Source organism: Misgurnus anguillicaudatus, chromosome 22 (genome assembly GCF_027580225.2).
Source record: "Misgurnus anguillicaudatus chromosome 22, ASM2758022v2, whole genome shotgun sequence".
Lineage (NCBI taxonomy): Eukaryota > Metazoa > Chordata > Actinopteri > Cypriniformes > Cobitidae > Misgurnus > Misgurnus anguillicaudatus.
In genome coordinates this window covers 33,037,067-33,057,903 of record NC_073358.2, presented here as the reverse complement: position 1 = coordinate 33,057,903, position 20,837 = coordinate 33,037,067, and the positions used below count along the sequence as shown (strand labels likewise).

The 20,837-nt window shown below is 38.6% G+C and overlaps 1 protein-coding gene across 1 annotated transcript in view; it reads left to right on the top strand.

Annotated features, from left to right (window-relative positions):
* Positions 1-20,620, top strand: part of zzef1 (zinc finger, ZZ-type with EF hand domain 1) — a 61,990-nt gene extending 41,370 nt beyond the window's left edge. Inside the window, exons 41-54 of the mRNA XM_073861200.1 lie at positions 605-779; positions 1,252-1,384; positions 1,742-1,965; positions 3,237-3,554; positions 3,659-3,759; positions 4,553-4,688; positions 4,777-5,136; positions 5,216-5,359; positions 5,453-5,621; positions 7,106-7,204; positions 7,983-8,148; positions 9,729-9,879; positions 15,554-15,625; positions 18,251-20,620. Of these exons, the coding sequence (XP_073717301.1) occupies positions 605-779; positions 1,252-1,384; positions 1,742-1,965; positions 3,237-3,554; positions 3,659-3,759; positions 4,553-4,688; positions 4,777-5,136; positions 5,216-5,359; positions 5,453-5,621; positions 7,106-7,204; positions 7,983-8,148; positions 9,729-9,879; positions 15,554-15,625; positions 18,251-18,331 (2,329 nt within the window). The 3' untranslated portion in view covers positions 18,332-20,620. The remainder of the gene's footprint in view (positions 1-604; positions 780-1,251; positions 1,385-1,741; positions 1,966-3,236; positions 3,555-3,658; positions 3,760-4,552; positions 4,689-4,776; positions 5,137-5,215; positions 5,360-5,452; positions 5,622-7,105; positions 7,205-7,982; positions 8,149-9,728; positions 9,880-15,553; positions 15,626-18,250) is intronic.
* The last annotated feature ends 217 nt before the right edge of the window (positions 20,621-20,837 follow it).

Below are 20,837 nucleotides of genomic sequence, written 5' to 3'. Positions count from 1 at the left end.
AAAAAAAATGTTTGTACAAAATAGTTTTGAGTTTGTACAGTCAAAGGTAGACACTGCTATTTTTTTGAACACACCCCTTTCAGCTAGTTGCCCAATTGCACAGCCTTGGGAGCGTGCGTGTCATGAGTGCTGGGTCTTGTTTGTTTTCTGAGAATCTACTGAACCTACTGGTAACTTGTTTGCCACGTAGCAATAAAAAATATACTAAAAACCTTGATTATTCTGGTTAGTCACATTGTACTGCTATTATTTTGAACAATACTGTATATTTTTAGAGGAAAATGTTCCAGAAACTTTTTTGAAAATCACAAAAAATGCTGGCGGGCAACTTAAAAAAAAAAGGCTGGCGGGGAATGAGTTAAGGTCATAAAAAACATTTTAAATGGTTGTGTTGGATATAGTATAGTATGAAAGAAGTAAGAAGTATATATACTGTGAGTGTATATAACTAAATTAGCATATAACCATGTTGCAGTGCCTACATAAATGGGGACACAAATGCTTGATCCAATTTCTCTAACAGAACCCAATATAAAAATTTTCAGTTAAAATATGAAATCTGTATTTGGGCAACTCTTTATCACACATCTTTGTGTTCTTCTAGCCGTATTGGTTTGGACTGGGCATGCTCCGTGGCAGACATCTTGCGTAACCTGAACGTTTGCCCTCAATGGTGTGCGGTTGTGGCAGCTTTTACTGATCACTGCATCCAGCAGTTACCACGGCAACTCAAAAGAACCAATCTCTTCACACTGCTGGTTCTCGTGGGCTTTCCTGAGGTACGTTGTGAGACACTCACAATTAATACAGACCTGTGTGTAGTCACGGTATGATATCTCCAGGAATTTGCAGAATTACTGCTGGAGGCTATAAAATGATGCAACTTTTAAAAATACGGGTTTTATAATCCTTTCTCATCTCGCAACTTGCATTTATCAACGTAATCCAGATTTGTTTCGTATTTATTTAAACTTCAGTAGCAAAATCAGCTTTAGGCATTTTTGTGAATCAGTTCAAACGGTTCATTTTGGTGAATCGAATAGATTACAAACTGATTCAGTGATTTATTAGCAACATCACTCCATAATCCTTAAGGAAGTCTTAGTCATGCATTATGATGTTAGCAAATTTTACTGTTTATTACAAAGAGTTTTTATGTTGGACCTAATGTGAATAAACCCATTTGATTATGTAAAGCTTTCATGCCCATGGATAAGCTGCTTATTTAAACCGAACGTCTCCTTGTGTCAGGTGCTGTGTATGGGGACTCAGGCTGTGTTCATCGATAACGCCAATGAAAAACATAACATGATTCTGCTTAAACACTTCACTGAGAAGAATAGAGCTGCTGTGGTGGACGTGAAGACTCGGAAAAGGAGAACAGGTGCGAACAAAACAATACCGAGGGTTTGGACCTCTTTATATATGTGACAAACACTATATTCTGCATCTAATATGATAGTTGTTTTTTTATGATATTTTGATGTCCCTTTATTGTTCATGATTTACATTTGTGTAGACGCAGGTGCTATTGATTTGCATCTGAGGGACAGTCTCAATGTTAATGCATTTGACCATATTAAAATGACCAGATACAAGTAGTAGTAATAACATTGATACTGTATGTCATATGATAAGTTAATATGATATGCAACATAGCCATAGACGCTGGTGTTAAAGAGAAAAGAAAATATATGATTTGCCTATCTGATATTTATATGTCTGCCATATTTCCTCTCAGTGAAAGATTACCAGTTAGTCCAGGCACACGACTCCAACAGCGGCAGTGACGTAGAGTCTCAAGCTGCGTCCCCGACCTCGGCCCACCTGAGCCAATACCTGAAAAACTTCATCTCCATCGTGAGTCACCTGCTGCAGGCGGGGATGGAGAGCAGCGCCCAAGATGCTGTGGAGGCAACCTGGGTGCTTTCTCTCGCTCTTAAAGGACTTTACAACACACTGAAGGTTTGTACTTGACACGGCTTACGTAAACGTGTTACATGGCGGCCCATAATGTATTTGAGCACTTTAAGTAATAATTTCATTGAATAAGTTAGCAAAATATTAAAACAAGTTCCATCTGCAAACATAAAAGTAAAACTTAAAGGTGCAATTTGTAAGATATTTGCAGTAAATTATCCAAAAACCACTAGTCCAGTGTTATATATTTTGTCCAACTGATTTCTATCAATATCTATAATGTTTTCAACTACTTGTAAATCGTAAGAAAATACATTGTAAAAAATCATTTTAGATTGTACGTTTGAACACTTAATTCTGTGCTGGTTTAACACACCATCGAATTTGGACTCTTACTTTAACATCTATGACACACAATTTCGTTTTGAACATCAAATATAACCTTACTTGATCAAACGCAACATTTATAAGACTTGATTACCTTATCCATCAACGTGATTTCTCGTTCGCGTGAATCGCGTCTGATTAATGGCCATCAGCGGTTGAGTTAAAGACTACAAATCCCATAATTTCATGCTGCTTCAGAGCATCATTAATCTACGTCATTTGTTGTTATTGCCGTTTTGGCACCATCTAGTGGCGAATTCTACGTATTCCATCTTTAAAGCGGACATTTCACATGACTTTTTTTAAGATGTCAAATAAATCTTTGGTGTCCCCAGAGTATTTATGTGACGTTTTAGCTCAAAATTCCATATAGATAATTAATTATAGCATGTTAAAATTGCCACTTTGTAGGTGTGAGCAAAAATTTGCCGTTTCCGTTTCGGGTGTGTCTTTTAAAATGCAAATGAGTTGATCTCTGTACTAAATGGCAGTGCCGTGATTGGATAGTGCAGATTAAGGGGTAGTATTATCCCCTTCTGACATCACAAGGGGAGCCAGATTTCAATTATAGCACTTAAACATGAAAAAGTCAGATGTTCAAGATATGTCCCTTTTAACTTTTTTTAACTAACTGCTCCCCATGGTCATTTAGTTTTAGTGGATGTATAAAGTCTAGTTGAGGTGTAGTTGAATAACTGTTCTTTTACTTTCTGACCTACTAGAAAGTTTCCCAATACATTGCCATACTATTAATTTATTATATAAGAAAGTGTGCTTGTGCTAGCATAAAAATAAATGTCACCTGGTTTAATCATTTGTCTAATGTCTAAAAGTCTTGTAGTGTACTGTTTAGGGCCAGTGTAAATGCACAATTGGTTATGAACCCTTTTGCATAGGATGCTAAGCGAATGTTTCTCTATTTCACGCAGAAGCACGGTGTGGATCAAGCCCAGGAGGCCATCCAAGGCTCCGGCCTAATGCAGCTCCTGGTCCGTAAGTGTAGCAAGGGCACAGGCTTCAGCAAAATGTGGCTCCTGCGAGACCTGGAGATCCTCTCCATCATGCTCTACTCATCCAAGCGTGAGATCCACTCCATGGCAGAGGACGGAGACACGGAGACGGATGAAGAGAAGGAGAAAGAGAAGGAGCACGACTCAGATCATTCCAGCTGCTGTGCAGACGATGCGGATCCAAACAGACCAGATCCGCTGGAAGGGCTGGATGAAGAGACAAAGATCTGTTTCCAGGTCAGTCATCCTTTGGCAGTCATTTTAGCATAAGCGCTCTTGAATCATCAAAATTGGAACGGACAGTGTTAGCAAGGCATTTGAAGTATTTGTTTTGCTTCCAGATTACCCATGATGCTCTTAACGCCCCCCTGCACATCTTAAGAGCCATGTATGAGCTTCAGATGAAGAGGACGGACTCTTTCTTTCTTGAAGTCCAGAAGAGGTGAGTTACCTTTCATTATTCCAGGTACAGTCCATCAAGTTTTATCATTTGATTTGTGGAAATGTATCAATAAATGGACATAACAGCTGAATATATTACAGTGATATAATGTGAGACTTAGGGCCAATCTCATTTCTCTGTCTTACCCCTTGTCTTTGTCTTCCCCTTGCCCCTCGAAACCGATTGAAGGGGTAAGACAGATCGTTCGTCTAAAAAATGAGACACCACTCGATTACCGTTTGCGTCACCTTCCTTTGCCGCTAACTGTCTGCTACGTAAACAGACAAGCGTTGAAAAACAATGAAGATGCCGTTGTCTCAGGTTGTGGTATCGATCGCCAGAGCGGAGCTCCACAAATAGCGCATAACTTAGCCGCTAGCTAGCGCCTTAACTAGCGATTCAAAACAAAAACATTACAATTAAAACCGCTTGAACATTTTATTAAAAGTATCATAAAACATGAGTGTCATAATATAATCTCAATTAAACAACGTTAAAATAACGTTACTTTCATTTGTGCGACTCCTTGACAGTTCGACGTTCATTAATAAAATTCCTACGTTAACGTTTACCCCTCTCTTTCAAGTGTGGTCCTTATCACACTTCGTTTCAAGGGCTATGTATCCCTACGCCTTGGCCCTAGCCCTTGATCAAACTGAGAATTGAGACGCCACTTCGCCTCACATGAACGCGCAAACCGAGGTGAAGGGGTAAGACAGAGAAATGAGACGCACCCTTAAACTGCCTCCACCTGTCCAAAAATCTGATTCTATTTCATCTCATCGTCTTCCAGGTTTGACGGTGACGCTATAAAAACAGACGAGACGATTCGTACGCTGGCACAGAAGTGGCAACCATCTAAAAGACCTCGTTCTGAAGAAAGAAACACCAAGGCGGTCGATACAGATATAATCATCGTGCCATGTGTGGTAAGACCAAGAGTTGTAACTACACGTAGTATACTAATCCTCTTTCTGTTTTGATGTGTAAAGCTAATCACTTCTCTTCGATCTTCAGTCCAAACCCACCAGGTGTGACCGAGCCACCGAAGAAACGAACGTCGTCACGCAGAAGCTCATCACCAACACTGAGAGCGACCTACAGCTGAGTTACGCCAAGCAGCGTCGCACTAAGAGCTCGGCTCTGCTGCACAAAGAGCTGGACGCCCGCAGCAACAAGGCAGTCCGGCAGTACCTCTTTAAGGTGAACGAAGCCATCGCCATCCTGTATGCACGCCACGTGTTGGCGACACTGCTGGCCGACTGGCATGCCGACACTCCCATCAGGGAGGAAGACCTGGAGCTAACCGGTGCTTCTCACATGGCATACATCCTGGACATGCTGATGCAGTTGGAGGAAAGACCAATGTGGGAGAAAGTAAGAAGTGTTTGGATTTGTAACTATAATAAAATAAGTATGAAACGACATGCATGTAATTTTTTGTCCTGGGTCGCAGATCTTGCAAAAGGTCCTGAGGGGCTGCAGCCAGAGCATGCTGGGTAATCTGTCACTCACAGCGTGTCAGTTTATGGAGGAGCCCGGGATGGCAGTGCAGGTTCGGGAATCCAAGCACCCCTATGACAACAACACAAACTTTGCGGTAAGAGTCACTATTATCATGCCAAATCCCTGAATGTTTCCAGTTAAAGACTGCCTTTCCAGTTAAAGACAGTCTTTCCTCCTCTGGTCTCAGGATAAGGTGCACATACCCGGGGCGATCTACCTGTCCGTGAAGTTTGATTCGCGCTGTCACACAGAGGAAGGATGTGATGAGCTCTTAATGTCCAGCACCAGTGACTTCCTGCAAGACTTGCACACTTTTAGCGGTTCTCATCAGAAATGGACTGACTTTGAGATTCCAGGTGAGAGTTTGTAAAAAGTGGAACGTTTAGACCAGAACCTGCTTATAGGGATGCCTAAAGAAATTGATCTCATAGAGAGGCAGTGTCACCAATTTGTAGTAAATTCTATGCACTTTACTACATAAAATCATCCTACATAATGTTAAGAGGATTCTGTGAAAATATAACCTTGATAGCTTTAATATTGACTGAGAAACTTGGCTAATGGCCCTTTTTCATTGCATAGTAAAGTTTAGGTCGGGTCAGCTCACTTCACTTTGGCTTGGTTAGCTTTTCCATCGAGTTTAGTATCACTTCGGAGTGGGAGGGTTTATAGGCGTGTGGTTTTATTTGCGCTGCCTACTGCTGTGACATCATACAAGTAAAAGCGTTATTGGAATGCTATACATTCCCATACATTCATTTATTTGTCAGTATGCCACAAAATTGGCCACCATAAATAGATGTTTGCACATTGCGTTTATCACTACCTCTGTATCACATCACAGTTTCTGTACAAACACCCGTGGCATCAGTCGATGCGCTTCGCTGAGCCTCATTTAAGTTGCATTTAAGCATATATGCAGACATGCGCGTCGAGAATGTGCCCCCACAAACTGCAAGTCTGGAAAAAAACTGTTATGGTGTTCCTGATTCTCAACTTGTGGATTCATTGCTAAAAGGGAGTTTGGGAACCTATAGCAGAGCACAGATGACAACATGTTTGCTCGAGACAGCACAAGCTAGCACGAAGGTAAAGCTAATCTTTACATTATAGCGATGACTAGGGCTGGGAAAAAATCCATTTGATTTTAAAAGGTCAAATCGATTCGTATTTTCAAAAAAAAAACGTTTTTTGTTTTAGATTTTTTTCTCCCCCTCTGCGGTATAGCGTAGTACATACATTTTGCATTCACCAAATCTTCCTTTAGGGTTTCCGTAGCACGCTCCCTGCGGCGCAAGCCCTCTGCCTCTCCCCTCTCCCGAGTTGGAGTTGGTTTGGATTTACGGCAAATTTATGTTGATGCATTTTAATTAAATATAATAAATATATATTTTTAAAATATATGTACAGTTTGCAATTATTTTCTTTTAAATGGGGGCGGGGAAAAAATCGAATCGTAAATCGAGTTTTTTAATAAAAAAATCACAGATTTTTTTTAGGGGGACAAATCGCCCAGCCCTAGCGATGACGCTGGTAGTGACGATTTTCTCAGACCAATCAGTGATCTACAGTGTTTTCGCAACACGTTTTGGTATCAGCTCGACTCTCTTGAAACCCCAACCGAGGTGGTACTAAAAGAGTATTGGGTACTACGTATTGCACCCAGTGGAAAGCCCCCAAAAGTGAGCTGACCCGACCCAAACCGTGGTGTACTGTGGAATGAAAAAGCGCCAGGCTAACCTTGGGGATGCCAAGGGTTTATAAATAATATCATAACACGCTTTCTTCTTGTGTACACTGTAGCTTTGAATATAAATGTTATGTTTTTTATCTCCTTTAGGGGACACACTTTACTACAGGTTTATATCAGATATGAGTAACACAGAATGGGGCTACAAATTCACTGTGACTGGTGGGCATCGAGGGCGCTTCCAGACCGGTACGTTTTCCAGCTAACTTAATTTACTCTCCATATCTCTTTTGATGTCTAATACCACTGTCCTCCAGCCACCGTTTGTTTTGAACCTCTGCTGTCATCACCCACATGTCTGGTTGTTGTCCTGTTGATAATCATGTCTACCATCTAATAAGCCATCAAAACATGTTTCCACCTCATCCATCTCATACCATAATTTAATGCAGAGTCAGTTTTACATTATGCAATCTTTGCCGGTGTCCCAGTAGATTTTGCCCTTCTATCTCAGTAGATGTGCCATCGCTGGCCAAAATGGAGCCATTTTCTGTCCACTAGTATGATATTGCCTTTAGCAGCGTACTGGTCACAGACAGCAAGATAACAAGTTCTCAGCCACAACAAAGTTACCCACCTTATCCTGCAAGTCATTTCGGGCGGGTGATTGATCATAGCTGTCGGTGCCGGGTCATGAGTCGCCGTGAGCTCCTCGCCTGTGTCTTGTCCGCCTTTTAATCAAAGACTTAATGGACTTGTGCACCTTCTGCTCTGTTCCTGAAACTATTATTTTGTAATGCAATATCAAATGGGTTTCCCAGCCACGGAAGGAGTACTTCATTTATAGGATCTGCCAGCTCATTTATTTCTTCCCAGATGAGGGAAGGTAAACAAACCAACTGTGGCTTAGAAGATGTCTGAATTCATATTCTCCTTGCTGGACTCTCACGATGGTTTTATATCCGTAATTTACTTTTAGGTTTGCAAGATGACTGATGATTAAAAAGATTTGTATGTGTTCAAACAGGTTTTGAGATCTTGAAGCAGATGCTTGCTGATGAGCAAGCCCTTACTCACTTACCACTGACTGACATCTGGGAGTGGCAGGTGGGCGTGGCCTGTCGGCAAACAGGAAACCAGAGGCTGAAAGCCGTTCACCTGCTACTGCGGCTTCTACAGTGTCCGTCTCAATGGTGTGTCCTTTTAAAGCATTTGTTTAGGTCAATTTGATCTGTGTCGATACATTAATAAACCCAACAAATTGCAGTCACATTGGCTCTACCCGTCCTACTATTCTAGAGAGATGAGTTTGCACCTTTTTTCAAGAACTTGGTTTTGTCAGGTCAGCTCATTACTCTGTGGGATGCAGGTGTAACTTGTCCTAATTTTTATAAGCCCTTAAGCACTTTTTCACAGTTTTTGTTTAAATTGTATTATTATTATTTAGCATATTATTAAAACTGTATTTCTGAAGAGATAGTTAGTGTAAAACTTGGCAAAATTCTTTTGTGTGTTTTACATGAATATATATAAATATACACTTGCTCATTTTCCAGCTCTCCTGGAGTTAAACTTGTTTTTTGCTGTTTTGGAATCCATTCAGCTGATCTCTGGGTCTGCCGCTGGCGCTTTTAGCATAGCTTAGCATGGTCCATTGAATCTGATTAGACCATTAGCATCGCGCTCAAAAAATAACCAAAGAGTTTGAGTATTTTTTTTCTATTTCAAACTTGACTCTTCTGTAGTTGCATCGTGTGCTGGGGCCGACGGAAAGTTAAAAGTTGCGATTTTCTAGGCGATGTGACGTGGGACTATACTGGCGTAATAATCAATGATTTTGTTGCTGTAACATAGCTGCAGCAGGTGTAGTGATATTATGCACTGCCCGAAAATAGTCCCCTTGGTTACTTTCATTAGCAGGGGACTATTTTCAGGCGCTGCGTAATATCACTACCTGCTGCAGCCATGTTACAGCAACTAAGTCCTTGATTATTACGCCAGAATGAGAGTATAGTTCCTATCTATATCTGCCTAGAAAATCGCAACTTTTAATTTTCCATCTGTCATAGTACACGATGTTACTACAGAAGAGTCAAGTTTTAAAGGGGAAAATATCGAAACTCTTTAGTTACGGTATTTTCTTAGCACAATGCTAATGGTCTAATCAGATTTAATGGATTATGCTAAGCTATCCAAAAAGTGCTAGCACCAGATCAGCTGAATGGATTCCAAAACAGTAAAATCAAATGTTTAACTCTAGGGGAGCTGGAAAATTATATTTTCAAAAAAAGTGGAGTGTTCCTTTAATATTGTGAAATGTGAAATCAAACCAGACTTTAGCCTGGATTTCACGGACTGGGTCACATATGATGACATCATATAGGAAGTGGCCGTCACCCCTGTCCCTTTTTTGGCGTATACTACTCGAGTGTTGGGTATTTAGATTTACAAAGCTTTTGCATAATGCATATGACAGTGGCTTTCTGCCTTGATTGTTCCCATGGCAACAAGGTCACATGTCAGAGTGATTTGCATGATTTCCATGGTGTTTGAACACAGTTACATCATCACTGACAGACAATATGTGTATGATAGTACTAAAGAGAAAGGCCTGTGGTGTCAGATGAGTTATCGAGGTTTAGGAACAGCACATGCAAATGACCACCTGTCCACTGCACGTGAAACACAATCAGTCTGCCCCATACTTAATATATGAATAAGCCAGCAATATTTAAACGGTGACTGACTTTACTTTGTGTGTGTCTTCATTCAGGGGTTGTGACCTTACTCTTCTGAGGCCTCTCTGGCAGCTCTTTACCTCTATGGAAGGTGGTTTGAGTCAGGACCCCACCAGCATCACGGTTCTCCTTCCCCTTCATCGGGCTCTCACTGAGCTCTTCTTCATTGCTGAAGCCAAGGCTATGGTGAGTGACTGTCTTCTTCCTTAAACATCTCTATGCATAACATTTTATGAGTCTGTCTGTCTGTCTGTCAAACATTAGCTATCATAGTTCCTGCATTTTCACTTACAAGGGAACAATAGAGCAGATACAAGTATAGACCAACTGTCACTGCAACTCCAGTGAGTGCATGTCTATCAAAGGGCACCTATTATGCAAAATCCACTTTTACAAGGACATAAATGTGTGTTGGCAGTGTGTGAACGCAACCACCTACAAACGTTAATGTGACGTAACACAGATAAAGCCCCGCCCCCGGCCGCTGACTGACAGTTCTGCATTACCATAGTTCCGCCCTCACCAAATTTTCCTTCGGAATATTTCAATATGCAAGATACTTTCGTCTCAGACTGTATTCACAGGAATCAGATCTATTTTAGCTAAAATCCCTCATTTGTCTCTTTTGGTAAGGGAGTTAGGAGAAGTAGCTTATTTGCATTTAAAGGTACAGACACAAAAACAGCGCATTTTGATGCTACCCAAAATAGGGGTGCCAATTTTCAGGTGCTAAAATAAATAAGGTATTTGAGCTGAAACTTCAGACACATTCTGTGCAAACCTGAGACTTTGTAAAATAGGCATAATAGGTGCCCTTTAATGTGTTGTAGTACAGGGCCACTAGAGGGCACTAACACACTTAGGACATTTTTAAAGTAAACACTTAATTCTGAGACATACAGAGAATATGAACATAAGCACCGTGGTGCTGCATGTTTGTAGTAGAGCCGTGTCAAGTGAAACTTCTCATACCGGGTTGTTTCTCTCAGCTCGTGAATGGGAGGAAAGTATGATGATACCCTCTCATCGCTGAATCATCTTTTAACAGCCAGGTTGAACAAGAATATGAAGCGTTTTTGTGTTTTGAGATCAGGATGTTTAAGTGAGCATTAGCCTGGAGAAGTGACAGGGAAATGGATGGAGAGAGCGTTGAGTGGTTTCTCCGATCGACGCTCGGCACTGTTTAGACCCATTATAAAGAGATTGTCACCCTTCATTTCTGCCCACAAACACACGGCTTCTCAGAACTCAACTGACCTTATTGATTTAAAGTTTCTCAGCAGCCAGGTGATCAGAATCGAAGGATCAAAGCCAATTGATTTTTATTTGCTGATTTTAGGGGAAAATCTGTGAAATGGATATAGCGCAGTTAAATATGTGTAATACTAGAGATGCAATGATGTATCGGCCACATATATATATATATATATATATATATATATATATATATATATATATATATATATATATATATATATATATATATATATATATATATATATATATATATATATATATATATATATATATGAAGAGTTTCGTTGCAAAACGAGATAAATCCATTTTTAACATTTTTGTCAAAACATGTTTATTATTACGTTATCATGTTATTATTTTGTTTCATGGTGCTACTTAGCTGTTTTTTTTTAGTTATGAAGGGTTAAATCAAAACAAACCAACTGCAGTTGAATTGATATTAAAGGAATAGTCCATTTTCTTAAAAGAAAAATTCAGACTCACCACCATGTCATCCAAAATGTTGATGTCTTTCTTTGTTTAGTTGAGAAGAAATTATGTTTTTTGAGGAAAACATTGCAGGATTTTTATGCTCTTGTAAACCACAACTTTTCGTCTAGGTCTGGTCCAGCGTGACCTAACGTAAATGCATAGTGACGTAGGGAGGTCACGTGTTACATATATGAAACGCACATTTGCGGTAGGGCTGCACGATTTTGGTAATTTTTCCCATTGCGGTTATTCATGCTAATATTGCGATTATAATAAATGGTATCATGAATCAACTTGATGGGTTTTAAGGAAAATCCACACACAGTTTAGTGATAATGCTAAAATGTGTATTTGTAAAACTAGAAATGTTTTTGTATTGCCACGTGATGTAGCAACTGCTCAGTGTCAGTAATCCTAAATCCAAAATACCGCCATACAGCAGACGTAGAGGTTTTTTTAGCTACCAGATCACTGTCAACCTCCTCTGCATCCATCTTCGCTCTGGTATTTCCGCGCTGCGCACAAACAAGTGACGATGCACGCCACACATGCACTGCCTTTTTTGTTAGTTTTTCTTTCTTTTTTAAACAGCAAGGAAAATCATCAAACTGTTATCAGAAAGTTTGTGTTAACAAGTCCACACACTTATTTATTTAATATAATTGCAATATTTTGCTGTCATATAATCGCACAGGCTGACATCGCGATTGCGATGCGATTAATTGTGCAGCACTAATTTGGGGACTATTTTAAACAATAAACTGACACAAAGACATTAATTAGTATCATTTGACATACAACAACATCGGAACGGTCCTCTTTCAACACACTTGTAAACACTGGGGTGGAGTTTCACGTTCGTCCTCTGTGACCTCTTGACGTCATGACGTATTGCGTAAGGTCGCGCTGGCACATCACATGATCGGAGATAGACGAAAAGTTGTGGTTTAAAAGTGCATACCTTTTATTTTTCTTGTCAAAAATGACAATAGTTTTGCTAGACAAGACCCTTATGCCTCGTCTGGGATCGTTTATAGTCATTTGAAACTCCGTTGAAAAAAACTGTTAAGTGTTGAGTTAAGTATTAAGTGTTGGGCTCTATTAAAGTCCATTAAAATGAGAAAAACCCTGCAATGTTTTCCTCAAAAAACATAATTTCTTCTCGACTGAACAGAGAAAGATATCAACATTTTGGATGACATGGTGGTGAGTAAATTATTATAAGAAAATTGACTATTCCTTTAATAGGAATGCACAACCAAAAAATGAGATTTCTGAACAATAAAAAAAAACTGCAACGAAAACTCTTCATGTATATAAAAGCTGTTTATCTGTGGTAAAAGAATTTAAAATTTGCTAATACAAAATGAAATCTGTACAAAATCAGATGTCACAACATCTTAAAATGATCATTAACCTAAAAATGATTTTTTTTCTAAACATGTATTAACTTCTTTATTCTGTCGAACACAAAATTAAGATATTTTGCTAAACGAATGGTAACCACACAGTTGATGGTACCCATTAACTTCCATTTTATTTAGTTTTCCTACTTTTGTGCTTACTCTAATTTTTCAAAATATCTTAATTTATGTTAGGGTTACATACTTAAGCTGAAATTTCATGTTTTTCTGGTGAATACACACAGTTTGAAAGAATAAATCTGACTGGAATTGGTTTCAAAGCTTCAAACAAATAGTAAAAACAGGTGAGGGTGCTATGGAACCATGAACTGCGCTCTCCACAATGACGAGGAACTATCAGCATATAAGGATATTGATTTCTAGCACTTTACTACTACAAATATATATAGAGATGAGAAATAAAAACCCGCTTTGTCAAGCTATGATCAGCTGTAAGGCCGAGCTTTCGATGTTGTCATGGAAAGGTTGGTTAATTTTAGTCACATGACCTGCAATCGCCTGCGGCTTCCAGCACTCTGTCTGTAAATAATGCCGGAAAAAATCAGCGATCAAAGCAGCCACGTATCGGGCGATGCCGATAGACATAAAATTCGCAAAAATCTTCCCAGCCGATATATCGGTCTATCAATACTATCAACTATCACCAATATTTTTTGGGGCAATTATCCAAAGTAGCTATCGTGCAGGCCTACTTCTTATTAGTAAGCACAATAATTAAAAAACATTATTAATCAAAAAACATGTTTTCATTTGTTGCTTTTAATTATCGTTACACCATAAAAGGAATTAGACTATTAAACCTTTAGAGAAAAGGCAGCATGCATTTGCAAGAGAGTTTAACGTGTGAATTCTCCTTCCTTGCACAGATGGGGTCGGAAATGAGACAGAATAAAAAAAGCAGATAAGACCTTCAGACTCATTCTCTCTTCCTCTCCTGTAGTGTAGTAACACTTATTTGTGAGGGATGATAAACCCTCGCGTTAACAGAGGATGTGGTTTCGAAACTGACATGACAAAACAAGCCCTCAGAAAGCTACAGCCCTCTCCACAGTCTTCATTGAGTTCTGTCAAAAGAATTTACTAGAAGTCTATATGTGGTGTCAAAGCGAAGATCAATCTGACTGGCTTGTGTTTACATAAAGCATTATGATAGGACTCGATTAATAACTCCTCCCGCTTAGTTGTCAAAGCAATTATAGGAGTCAACTGATGACTGAACAGGATACTGTTTAATATATCAAATTGCTCCTCTATTTTATACATTTTTAATCACCCTTAAGATAAAAAGTCAATTTGTTGAAGTGTCAACTAGACGCTCAACCAATAGCATGAGTTTGAGGCGGGACTTCCTGTTTGTTTCAACTGTGGAACAAGAGGGGGAGTATATAAATATATACAGTACTGTGCAAAAGTCTTAGGCCACCACCACCAGACTTGTTGTTTTAGAAGTTTTAATGTCCATCCATATTAATTTTTCAATCAATTTTATTAAGATACAAACAGAAAATACAGGAAATATTTATAAGAAATAAAACATTTTAATTTCAGGCCTAAATGTCTTCTTTAGGCATCGTCGGTGTTAAGTGTGACCTCTCTTGGCACTAAACACATATTGGGTGTTTTTGAGCAGAATGAAGTTCTTTAAAATTTGTAATTAGGATTTAATTTTATTTCGGTTTAATAGATCCTGCAGTTTCCTGCTATTGCTCAAGTGGAAGGGGAGTTTACCCTAAAAACTTTTCACATCAGTTAACATTTTTATACAGTTTTTAATACTATATGCTTATATAACATGTTTATATAATATTTTTACTTTGTTGTTATAATTATTTGCATGTTTAATCCAGCCTGTCACCTGCTGGAGTTCATAGAACAATGCTAATTTGCTAATGCTAACTTTTGCCAATAGTTGCATGATCCTACAGCCGTCATCTCTGTATTGCATCATGTTTACTAACTTACTAACTCTTTGTTAAGATGGGCAAAATCAAACATGTTTGCCATATACAGTCATTAGAGATATCATGATAGACGTGAGCAGAGGCAAAATAGTCAGTCTTCCAGTCTCGCTTTCCACGCTGACAGCTACCCTCGGCCGTATGAGAAATTCTCTTGGCATGGTGCTGACGCATTCATCATTACTATAGCAACCGATGTAGATCCAGATATTGACCGCACTGTCTGAACAAATGGATCAGATTGCAAAATGACAGTGCAGACGGTCGGTCCTAAAAATCTGATTTGAAACCCAAATCAGATTTGCATGCGGTGTCAAGAAGGAGTAGAGTTTATTTTGACATGAACATGTTGACAGATTTTGTACAATGCATTATTCATACATAACATCATCAGTAGTGATGGGTTTCCAGGTGCATATTCAAAATAAAACGAGTACTTTGAGAATCAATGGGAGAAATCCAGTGGGGTTTGGGTAGAAGTGAGATAACAGAGGTGATTTAAAGGTTGTCGGGTTTGATTCAGGATCATGTCTACAATGCCATGGTGCTTTTCCAAACCCGGATTACAAGCTGTTATTGAGCTACAGGAGTGAATAGCAGTATAGTCTTACACTTGAATAGGCCGTAAAGGATAACTTCCGGATTTTATAATGCTTGTTTATTGTGTTGATGACCTTTAAAATGGCTAAATGTATTCGATTAATGTAGTGTCACAATACTGAAATGAGTTTCTTTTTATTTGTGCTTCAGGATCAGGGCATTTTGCAGGAGTATCTACTTGCTCTCACTACAAATGAACAACTGGTAGTGCAAACTGCACAGGTAAGTCTACCACAGTTAATTTTATTTAATCTTGAAATGGCACTAGCAAAATGAAAGCCAGCATCTAGACTTAAAGGACAAGTTCGGTATTTTACACTTAAAGCCCTGTTTTCAGATTGTTTATGATGCAGTAGAACGGTTTTGACTGAAATTTCGACATATGCGGCTGCCCCGAGAATTTTGGGGTGTTTGTTGTTTCACCTCCCACCTCTACAATGGCTGCATAGGTGCACTGGAACAATCCTTCCCAAAATGCATTAAACGTTCGTTTCCAAAGACGTGAAACTCACCGAGTGGTCAGGGTTGTTCACTGATATTCTCACACAAAAATCGCTGCAAAAGATGCTTTCCAACAGGTGTTTTAGCATTCGTTGTTAACTTGTGGACCTATTTTTCCAAACGCCTCACACCCGTATATTCTTCCGCTGAGAGCTTGAATAATAGACACTCCAGCCCAGTTGGTGGCCATAATCCACCATTCCAAATTGCAAGAATACAAACGAAGTTCTCGGCGCGGAGTAATACCATATACCGCACATCTAATACAAGTCAATGGAGTTGGCAAAAACTACAATAAAACTGATGGAATGTGTATTTTGCAGCGATTTTTGTGTGAGCATATCAGTGAACACCCCTAAACACTCAGTGAGTTTCACGTCTTTGTAAACGAAAGCTTAATGCATTTTAGAAAGGATTGTTCCAGTGCACCTATACAGTCATTATAGAAGTGGGAGGTGATACAATAAACACCCGAAAATTCTCGGGGCAGCAGCATGTGTCCAGATTTCGGTCAGAGCCGTTCTATTTCATCACAAACAATCTGAAAACAGGGCTTTAAGTGCAAAACACCGAACTTGTCCTTTAAAGGTGCAGTGTGTAAATTTTAGTGCCATCTAGTGGTGAGGTTGCGAATTGCAACCAACGGCTTAGTCCACTGCTCACCCCTTGCCTTTAAAAAACATAGAGAAGCTAAGGTATCTGCCACCGGACAAACATGTCATCGTCGGAGACAACTTAGTAAAAAAATTGTCCGTTAAGGGCTTCTGTAGAAAAATGGCGGTTATGAAAGGTCTTTATACACCCCTGATAATATAGTTTTGTATATTATTTTCCATCCTTCTGTCCTTTCTAATTGCATTTTAGAGATCCTTCTAAAAATTACACACTGTACCTTTAAAATTGCAACCAAAGTGCACAGCTCACCCCTCATTTCGAAGCTACGGTAGCCAACACAAGACAAACATGTCATTGTCTGAGACAACATAGTGAATAAAGCACTCTGTAGAAAAGTTTGTCCATTTAGTGCTACTGTACAAACATGATGGTGCAAAATGGCGACTTCCATGTAAGGGAACCCCGGGTGTATGTAGATAAAAACGGCTCTTAATAAGGTAATAAAAACAATATAGTTCATTTTGAAAGCTCCTTATTCACCACTGATAATATAGTTATTTATATTTTATTGCATTTCTGTTAAGAAATCCTCCTAAAAGTTACACAATGCACCCTTAATCTGATCAGACCAAGCTATTGTACAATAGCTTGTACTGTAGATATATTCAGTGTATGTGTACCAAGTCGTATGGTAATGAACCATTGTAGTGCCCGCATATGAAGTCATTGAACTAATATATGCAAAGAGTCATTAAACATTTACAAAGGCGTTGGTTGACTACATATAGTTAGGAATGGTTTTGCTTAATGCATTACCTTTTGCGACAAGGAAACCAAAGCATCACTTAAGGTGATGTAAAAGTAAATGTTTTTTTTAAATGGTTCAAATGACTGACATCAAATCCCCCACCATATGTTTATTGGCAAACCTTGTTGAATGAGAGTTTCTTTATAACTCCATTATGCAGCGTGTGGATACTTCATGCAACTTTAATGATGGTGGTTTCGCATTTATACCACATATAGATCCTCATCTTTAGCGTAGATTAACAAATGCTGTCGGAAAATCAATTTGGAAACCAGTTTTCTCGTAAACTTAAAGCGGGATGGACCTCACTTTAGTGTAGTATTGCCTTTGGTGAAATAAACATTTGCAGTTCTCATCACATGATGGCTCAAACTAAATATTATGCTTAAACAAGGCAAACATTATGAAGTATAAACAGCTGTGCCGATTCTCACACCAGACTTATGAGTTCGGCTTTGTCCCATCATTTTGCTGGATTGTACAGTAGATGTGTATGAGTGGGTGTGTTTGTATGTGGGTAACTCGAGTTACATTAGGTAATTAACTCCATTATCATGTTTGTTGCGGTACAAGGAGGGTAAAGGCCCATATTGTGTTGTGTAGGATGGTTTTAATTCTCCATTTTTTTAATTCTTATCCAAAGCCCCATTTAAGCGTGAATATTAATGAGTCTGCTTAAAAAACACATTGTTATTGTTTTATGTAACGAATAGTTTTTGTGTATAACTGTTGCCAAAAAAGTTTAAAAAGAACAATACAAGTACTGTAATTGCATGTTTGTTTGTTTTTTACTGTGCTATGAGAGCCGCAGGTGTTTGATAAATCACCCAGTGTTTTGATTAATGGTTTCTTACGCTTTCTACCTTTGTGCTCCATTCGTTCTCATTCATTCTCATCTTTCTCTCTCCTGTTTTATTGGACAGGCTCTGAAAAACATAGCAGCCATCAGCCTGGCCATTAATTACCCGAATAAATCCACTAAGCTGCTCAACATGTCCCCCTGAAAGAGGGATGAAAGCGAGGGAGATGAGAGGAGGAAAGCCTGCCAGATGCCCACAGGAACAGTCTACTGTGGTAGTTGATGGCCGCGGCGGGCGACATCCACGTATGGTCTTCCAGAAAAAAAACACCTGTGAATTCAGCCCTTTGCCGTTTAATCATTTGGTGGGGGGCAGAGCGATGCCTCTTGACGTATTTTGGTACCAGTTACGGCCATCACGGGACCCTTTGTGAATCATCCCGGCCATATAATTAGAAAAGCCTTTTATTATTGCTAAATATTGGCTCGGTTGAAAAAGTAAGTTACAGCGCGGTCAACAAAAAGAAGATTTTTTTTCTTTTTTCTTTTTTTTGTACCTCAGCTTTAACAGTGAGATCTATTCGGTTATCCGTGCCAAGGCGCTCTGCATTTTGTTTTTATAGCTCCGCTCATCCTTCGTCATATTTTCTTAAAAAGCCACAGAGGGTAAAACAATCGATCAAAGTAAAAGGAGGTCACCTTTTCCTGCATCACACACCCTCCCTGGACACGCTGCCTAAAAATACGAAGCTGCCAGTGCAGTGTCATCCGTCAGAGTGGCCCGAAACTTCAAACCGCAGTGGAACAACCTATACTGCTCACTATATATATAAAAATATCTAACAAATCTCACTGGGCTTATTGTACCAGAATATAATGAGCTGATGTGATCATACTTGAAAACCAAATGTCAGCTTACGTGTAAAGGTATAGTTCACTTAAAAATCTGCCATCATTTACTCACCCACATGTAACAAAATGAGTTGTCTTTTCCGAACAACGAAAGCGGATTGGGATGATGGACTGCTCTGGTCACCATCCCCGGATATTCTGCTGGAGAACTTGTATTGCGTGCACTGCAAAAAGAAGAGAGAACTAGGTTTGAAGTTACACGAGAATGAGTAAATGACTACATTTTTTGGGGTTTGTTTGTTTTTTGCATCACTTTATGCATGGTAGACGAAGTACCTAAGAAAAAGTTTTATGTGCCATGTAAACATAAGGCGCCATTTGCCTTAAGCTCAAATGATCTTATGTTAGGAAATCGAAACATGCCCAGACTAAACAGAGGGGGAATGTAAGTGATTATTCCCCCAAAACTCATTTATAATGCAGCACACCACCATTTCCATTGAGGGAGCATCATATACAAAATTCCACTTTATGTTGTGCTGGACAAAAACATGGCAGTACCATAAGTGAAGTCGTTTCAATGACCTGTTAACATTTCTTTTTTAGAGCTGAAAGATGATCATTATCAAACTACATAGTGGTTATGGAAAAATGTATACTGTATTTATTACTATTACAGGAATGTTACTGGGTAAATCTTGAGTGAAATGTATGATCGGGTAATAGAGTGAGATTTATTCGTTGCCATTTTGCTGGTCAGGGAAAGCTTATTTTTTGGTTGTAATTGTTATATTAGTATATTTTATATATAATTATCTTTTTGTTGCTTTGTAGCTTGTTTCTTTATTTTAAATGAATGGTGTAAGTCAGGCATGTGATCATTATTTTTTATTTCATTTTGATTTAGTTTTATTGGGTGAAAGAGAACTGTAATGGATATCTATGCCAAAGAATTATTCGTGTTTAAAAGAAAAGCATTAGATGAACACAAAGAAATTCGTATTTATCTTCCAATAGCAGTTGTATTTTCTGGGGGATCTTACTGTATATTTGGGTGGCTGGTGTTTTAGTAGAGATAAAGCAGAAGGTTATTCTGAAGAGATGGAGTTCAGCTGCAGATACAGATCCTTTAGTCCTTAAGGTTTTTGTTTACACGTGTAGTATGGAGCACATGCTACTGTTGTTCGGGTGGTTATTCAAAATGTCTGCCAGGAAGACTTCCTGTCTGTATGAAGCCTCAGATATTAACAAACTATGTGCCTATGTTTCAAGTAAAGCAATGCTAATTTAATCTTCATATCATTGTAAAGGTCCTCTCTTTAAGTATATTTTTTAAAGAAAAGTATATAGTTTAATTTCAAGCATTTCTATTTTATTTTTATGAATGTCTGTTTTGTTTCGGACTTCATGACTTTAATTGATATTGCTTTGAAATTAATTGAATGTATATAAATGTTAATATTGATAAATGCATAAATAATTGATGTGGAAAATAATCTTTCATATCAGCCCATCACTTTAAAAAAATGTATATTGTTGTAAGTTTCCAATTTTGGATTTATTTGCTATGGCATGCAAAAGGAAACACAAATGCTATGGGTTTATTGCTAATTTGTTTTTAATTAAAAAAGCAAGAAATTCAGTTTTCTAGGAGTTTTAGTCTGACTTTATTTAAAAATAAATGCAGCACTTGATTTTACAAGTCAATTTCGCAAATTCGACAGATTCTATATTTTTTCTATTTAAAACTTGGCTCTTCTGTAGTTACATCGTGTACTAAGACTGACGGAAAATTAAAAGTTGCGATTTTCTAAGTCGATATGGCTAGGAACTATACTCTCATTCCGGAGTAATAATCA